Raw genomic sequence first — 7500 nt, 5'->3', positions numbered from 1 at the left:
GAGACAACAGTAGAGAGTTTTATGTAGAGAGACAGCAGTAGAGAGTAGTATGTAGAGAGACAAAAGTAGAGAGTAGTATGTAGAGAGACAGCAGTAGAGAGTAGTATGTAGAGAGACAACAGTAGAGAGTAGTATGTAGAGAGACAACAGTAGAGAGTTTTATGTAGAGAGACAGCAGTAGAGAGTAGTATGTAGAGAGACAACAGTAGAGAGTAGTATGTAGAGAGACAACAGTAGAGAGTAGGATGAAGAGAGACAACAGTAGAGAGTAGTATGTAGAGAGACAACAGTAGAGAGTAGTATGTAGAGAGACAACAGTAGAGAGTAGTATGTAGAGAGACAACAGAGAGTAGTATGAAGAGAGACAACAGTAGAGAGTAGTATGTAGAGAGACAACAGAGAGTAGTATGTAGAGAGACAACAGTAGAGAGTAGTATGAAGAGAGACAACAGTAGAGAGTTGTATGTAGAGAGACAACAGTAGAGAGTAGTATGAAGAGAGACAACAGTAGAGAGTAGTATGTAGAGAGACAGCAGTAGAGAGTAGTATGTAGAAAACAACAGTAGAGAGTAGTATGTAGTAGTATGTAGAGAGACAACCGTAGAGAGTAGTATGTAGAGAGACAGCAGTAGAGAGTAGTATGTAGAGAGACAACAGTAGAGAGCAGTATGAAGAGAGACAACAGTAGAGAGTACTATGTAGAGAGACAGCAGTAGAGAGTAGTATGAAGAGGGACAGCAGTAGAGAGTAGTATGTGGAGAGACAGCAGTAGAGATTAGTATGTAGTAGTATGTAGAGAGACAGCAGTAGAGAGTAGTATGTAGAGAGACAGCATTAGAGAGTAGTATGTAATAGTATGTAGAGACAGCAGTAGAGTAGTATGTAGAGAGACAACACTAGAGAGTAGTATATATAGAGAGCAGCAGAGAGTAGTATGTAGAGAGAAAGCAGTAGAGAGTAGTATGTAGAGAGACAGCAGTAGAGAGTAGTATGTAGTAGTATGTAGAGAGACAGCAGTAGAGAGTAGTATGTAATAGTATGTAGAGAGACAGCAGTAGAGAGTAGTATGTAGAGAGACAACACTAGAGAGTAGTATATAGAGAGACAGCAGTAGAGAGTAGTATGTAGAGAGAAAGCAGTAGAGAGTAGTATGTAGAGAGACAGCAGGAGAGAGTAGTATGTAGTAGTATGTAGAGAGACAGCAGTAGAGAGTAGTATGTAGTAGTATGTAGAGAGTAGTATGTAGAGAGACAACAGTAGAGAGTAGTATGTAGTGAGACCGCAGTAGAGAGTAGTATATAGAGAGAAAGCAGTAGAGAGTAGTATGTAGAGAGACAGCAGTAGAGAGTAGTATGTAGAGAGACAACATTAAGAGTAGTATGAAGAGAGACAACAGTAGAGAGTAGTATGTAGAGAGATAACAGTAGAGAGTAGTATGTAGAGAGACAGCAGTAGAGAGTAGTATGAAGAGAGACAACAGTAGAGAGTAGTATGAAGAGAGAACAGTAGAGAGAGTAGTATGTAGAGAGACAGCAGTAGAGAGTAGTATGAAGAGAGACAACAGTAGAGAGTAGTATGTAGAGAGACAACAGTAGAGAGTAGTATGTAGAGAGACAACAGTAGAGAGTAGTATGAAGAGAGACAACAGTAGAGAGTAGTATGTAGAGAGACAGCAGTAGAGAGTAGTATGTAGTAGTATGTAGAGAGACAGCAGTAGAGAGTAGTATGTAGAGAGACAGCAGTAGAGAGTAGTATGTAGAGAGACAGCAGTAGAGAGTAGTATGTAGAGAGACAGCAGTAGAGAGTATTATGTAGAGAGAAAGCAGTAGAGAGTAGTATGTAGTAGTATGTAGAGAGTAGTATGTAGAGAGACAGCAGTAGAGAGTAGTATGTAGAGAGACAGCAGTAGAGACTAGTATGTAGAGAGACAGCAGTAGAGAGTAGTATGTAGTAGTATGTAGAGAGACAGCAGTAGAGAGTAGTATGTAGAAAGACAGCAGTAGAGAGTAGTATGTAGAGAGAAAGCAGTAGAGAGTAGTATGTAGTAGTATGTAGAGAGTAGTATGTAGAGAGACAGCAGTAGAGAGTAGTATGTAGAGAGACAGTAGTAGAGAGTAGTATGTAGAGAAACAGCAGTAGAGAGTAGTATGTAGAGAGACAGCAGTAGAGAGTGGTATGTAGAGAGACAGCAGTAGAGAGTAGTATGTAGAGAGACAGCAGTAGAGAGTAGTATGTAGAGAGACTGCAGTAGAGAGTAGTATGTAGAGAGACAACAGTAGAGAGTAGTATGTAGAGAGACAGCGGTAGAGAGTAGTATGTAGAGAGACAGCAGTAGAGAGTAGTATGTAGTAGGATGTAGAGAGACAGCAGTAGAGAGTAGTATGTAGTAGTATGTAGAGAGACAGCAGTAGAGAGTAGTATGTAGTAGTATGTAGAGAGACAGCAGTAGAGTGTAGTATGTAGAGAGACAGCAGTAGAGAGTAGTATGTAGAGAGACTGCAGTAGAGAGTAGTATGTAGTAGTATGTAGAGAGACCGCAGTAGAGCGTAGTATGTAGAGAGACAGCAGTAGAGAGTAGTATGTAGTAGTATGTAGAGAGACAGCAGTAGAGAGTAGTATGTAGAGAGACAGCAGTAGAGAGTAGTATGTAGAAAGACAGCAGTAGAGAGTAGTATGTAGAGAGACAACAGTAGAGAGTAGTATGTAGAGAGACAGCAGTAGAGAGAAGTATGTAGAGAGACAGCAGTAGAGAGTAGTATGTAGAGAGACAGCAGTAGAGAGTAGTATGTAGAGAGACAACAGTAGAGAGTAGTATGTAGAGAGACAGCAGTAGAGAGTAGTATGTAGAGAGACAACAGTAGAGAGTAGTATGTAGAGAGACAACAGTAGAGAGTAGTATGTAGAGAGACATCAGTGGAGAGTAGTATGTAGAGAGACAGCAGTAGAGAGTAGTATGTAGAGAGACAGCAGTAGAGAGTAGTATGTAGTAGTATGTAGAGAGACAGCAGTAGAGAGTAGTATGTAGAGAGACAGCAGTAGAGAGTAGTATGTAGTAGTATGTAGAGAGACAGCAGTAGAGGGTAGTATGTAGAGAGACAGCAGTAGAGGGTAGTATGTAGAGAGACCAGTAGAGAGTAGTATGTAGAGAGACAGCAGTAGAGAGTAGTATGTAGAGAGACGGCAGTAGAGAGTAGTATGTAGTAGTACGTAGAGAGACAGCAGTAGAGAGTAGTATGTAGTAGTATGTAGAGAGACAGCAGTAGAGAGTAGTATGTAGTAGTATGTAGAGAGACAGCAGTAGACAGTAGTATGTAGAGAGACAGCAGTATATATATATATATATATATATATATATATATATATGTGTGTATAGAAAGTGCAGCATATCTTTGGCTGATTATGCATTGAATTTTTCTTGAGGGACTGTGAAAAGCGAGTATGCGTCTTGATAACACGCAAATAATGGCATACGAATTGGCGTATCGTACATACGCCACTTCATGATGATTGGTCTGTAAAAAACTGTAAAAAAAGTATTTTACCCAATGTATCTGCAGATTCAGCTTTGGGTCTGAAGAACACACACGATGGATGTTAACGGTGTTTGTCTTTGCGTGTCTGTCAGGAGGATTCGTGGCGAGGCCAAGAAGTGCCGCAAAGTCTACGGCATCGAGCACAGAGACCAGTGGTGCACGGCGTGCCGCTGGAAGAAAGCCTGCCAACGCTTCCACGACTGAACGAGAGAAGGAACGAGAGAAGGAACGAGAGAAGGAACGGTAGCAGGAGGAGGTAAAGGACCGGAAGAAACGGGAAAGGACTGAAGCCGGCTGTAACTTCCAGCTTCACCTGGTGGATCTTTTTTACCTTCCTGTGTCTGAAATTGGAACTATTTTTTTTTTTTTTTTTTTTTTTATACTCTTTCTACATTTGCTAGATTTGTCTTTTTTTAAATGTGTCTTTTCCAAATGTATTTTGTAGATGTTGTGTCCTGTCGGTGCTTTTTCTAAGAACATGTTGGGGCAGCTATGATGTGACCAGCTACGAGTTTTTTTGCGTCCAGCCAACTCTCCTCAGGTGTTCTTAACGGAAAAAAAAAACAGCCTCTGCGTCAGGATCAACAATTATTTCAATTTATTAGCCGGTTTATGTAAATGTTAAGTTACCACTACCAGATAGGACAAAATAACAGTGTTCCCTTTTAAGGCTATGTTTCCACTTTCTTTTTACACATTACATGACATGTCCTTTTAGCTGACGGTTTTATCCGAAGCGACTTACAATTGCTATATGTGTCAGAGATCTAGGGGTTAAGTGTCTTGCTCAGGGACACATTGGTTGATGAATCGCAGTGGGAATCGAACCCAGGTCTCCCACGCCAAAGGGCATGTGTCATATCCACTGCACCATCACCACCCCACAAGAAAAAGTTGACTATGATGGCCTGACAAGCCAGACCCACATCCAGATGTTGGGTCTTGGGAACTCACCATTGGGAACTTTCAAATTCCCTCTGCACGTAATAGGATAGCGCTCCAACCAATCAGAGCAATGCTAGCTGATAGATTTACCTTTAAACTGCGAACACATCTTTCTTTTTTAAGAATGACTTCAGTGCCGTTCTTTGTTCTTTTCTCAAAGAAAAGCTGAACTCCAAGTCTTCCAGAAGACCTCTGTTCATCAGCAGCAGCATCAGCCATAAGCCCCGCCCACCGGCTCTATACACGATGTGATTGGCCTGACTAGAATTTGGTTTTTCCAGCTCGCAAGCCAACGGAGAGCGCTACGTCGAGCGGTGCTAACGTTAGATAAAACAAATTGGTAGAGAGAGAGAGAGAGAGAGAGAGGTGCTAACGTTAGATAAACAAAGTGGTGGAGCGAGCTAGAGAAAGGAGAGAGAGAGAGAGAGGTGCTAACGTTAGATAAACAAAGTGGTGAAGTGAGCTAGAGAGAGAGAGAGGTGCTAACGTTAGATAAACAAAGTGGTGGAGCGAGCTAGAGAAAGAACAGAGAGCGAGAGAGAGAGGTGCTAACGTTAGATAAACAAAGTGGAGCGAGCTAGAGAAAGAACAGAGAGAGAGAGAGAGAGGTGCTAACGTTACATAAACAAAGTGGTGGAGTGAGCTACAGAAAGAACAGAGAGAGAGAGAGGTGCTAACGTTAGATAAACAAAGTGGTGGAGTGAGCTACAGAAAGAACAGAGAGAGAGAGAGAGGGGCTAACGTTAGATAAACAGTGGTAGTACCTGTTAACAGGGACCAGGGACTTTTTTCCGTAATGAAAAACCAAAAAAAGGCGAGTAGAGTCGAGCAGGTACCATGTTAATGGAAAATCGCCATTGGAAACATTTCTGCTCCCATTTTGGTTGGAAAACTACGGGCTTGCTTTGTAGTCTGGACGGACACAAACGGAGACCTTAACGGTTAGGTAGCTTACAGACCTTTCAGTCGTCGGTGGTTTTAAGCCACATTTTTATGATACACTTTCTAGATCTTGGCGGTTTTGTAAATCTATATTAGAACCGGATGAAGGATTTTATTACTAGGATGTCTGGATCTGAAGTTATCAGAGAAACTGAACAAACAGATTTTTAACGTGAATGTTAACCCTTGTGTTGTCCTCTGGGTCAAATTTCACCTGTTTTTTTAAGTTTTTTTATATCAGAAATATGGGGTTTTTTTTCAACCGAATTGGCCCAAAATAAACTGGATGTACAATGTACAACGTTCTTCACGGGTAAAATAAATGATCACTTTCACTGAATTTGGGGTGTTTTATTCAGTTTTATTAGCCTGACAGGCCAGCCCCACATCCAGATGTTGGGTCTTGGGAACTCCCCATTGGTCAGGGCTCAGTCCGAGGGGCGGGACAAACGGTTGTCTTTCAAATTCCCTCTGCACGCGATAGGACAGCGCTCCAACCAATCAGAGCAACGCTAGCTGATATATTCAACTTTAAACTCTGAACACATCTTCCCTTTTTTAAGAATGACTTCAGTGCCGTTCTTTGTTCTTTTCTCAAAGAAAAGCTGAACTCCAAGTCTTCCAGAAGACCTCTGTTCACCAGCAGCAGCATCAGCAGCCATAAGCCCCGCCCACCCACTCTATACACGATGTGATTGGCCTGACCAGAGTTTCGTTTTTTCAGCTCGCAAGCCAACGGAGAGTTGCTAGACCGACCCAGGCTGCAAATTACATTTGCTGAGACGCACCACTAGTATCCTCGCCTAGCAGTGCCTAACAGGGCCTAACCGTGCCTAGCAGGGCCTAACAGGGCCTAACAGGGCCTAGCAGGGCCTAGCAGGGCCTAACAGTGCCTAGCAGGGCCTAGCAGGGCCTAACAGGGCCTAACAGTGCCTAACAGTGCCTAACAGTGCCTAACAAGGCCTAACAGTGCCTAACAGGACCTAACAATGCCTAGCAGGGCCTAACAGGGCCTAACAGTGCCTAACAGGGCCTGACTTTTTGCTAGAAGCTAACAACGTAGCTATGGCTGAACTTTGGCCTACTTTAGCATATAAACATTAGCTCACTAAGAACCTGGGAACCACAATCCCAATCTGGCAGTTTGATTTTCTGTGTACTGAAATGTTTATCTAAAGTAAACTTCTTTGATTTTTATGCACATCATGTCATTTTTTTTAAATTTTAGTTTTTCTAAAATGTTACTTTAAAAAAAATCCCAACATATCGCCTTACGCACATTATCGAAATATATCGCGATATATTGAATCGTAACCCGTGTATCGTGATACGTATCGTTATCGCCAGATTTTTGCCATTACACAGCTCTAATCTCAACCCAAAATCAAGCTCGTTTTTTAAGGTGCTCTTGGTGTGTTTCGGTATACTGGGTAACCCCAGCCCGATCTGCCGGGGGTTTGATTCCTCCATGCAGCTCAAGGCTGGAAACCTGTACGTTTATCTATCCTGCTTCCGTTACAATTTTGCAGGGACCAATCACAGACTGGCTTATCCACCTGGTGCGCTATTGGTGGGTTTAACACAATGACGATAGAGAAGGGACCAAGCAGCTTCTTGTTCGTTCGACCACCGAAGCTCAGCCACCCGTTGATGCCGCTGTCGCTGATACATCACCCTGATCTTTGCTCTGATTGGTTGAAGGACTATCCGACTATACAGAGTCATTTGAACTAGGCCCGTTGATCCCGCCTCTTGTGCAGTAGAAAATCCAGAGCAGACTCCCCCAGACTAATGTTCAATCTTAAAAAGATTGAGCATTAGTCTGCTGATAGCCAGACTAGTGTTTCGCGGGCTCTTTAACGCTGAACTCTGTGATGATTTGAAAAGCCATTTCTCATATCAAGTGTCAAATAGTTCAGCATCTCAACTCTAAATAACACAGATCTATTTAGACACTTGGCTGTACATATCAGCATCACTCTGTTCCTCCTCCTCTCATTTCCCATCAGACCTTTCTTCCTGTGTTTGATGTTTGGAAACAGAAGCCATTTCAACCTGTCTCTGTTTAAGTGCAGTATTC

At 42.4% G+C, this 7500-nt stretch overlaps 1 protein-coding gene across 1 annotated transcript in view; it reads left to right on the top strand.

The window, feature by feature from the left end:
* Positions 1-4343, top strand: part of znf395a (zinc finger protein 395a) — a 40260-nt gene extending 35917 nt beyond the window's left edge. Inside the window, exon 12 of the mRNA XM_028580148.1 lies at positions 3626-4343. Coding sequence (XP_028435949.1) covers positions 3626-3737 — 112 coding nt within the window. The 3' untranslated portion in view covers positions 3738-4343. The remainder of the gene's footprint in view (positions 1-3625) is intronic.
* The last annotated feature ends 3157 nt before the right edge of the window (positions 4344-7500 follow it).

This window comes from Perca flavescens, chromosome 1 (assembly GCF_004354835.1).
Source record: "Perca flavescens isolate YP-PL-M2 chromosome 1, PFLA_1.0, whole genome shotgun sequence".
Classification (NCBI taxonomy): domain Eukaryota; kingdom Metazoa; phylum Chordata; class Actinopteri; order Perciformes; family Percidae; genus Perca; species Perca flavescens.
This window is presented reverse-complemented; position numbering and strand designations above follow the sequence as displayed.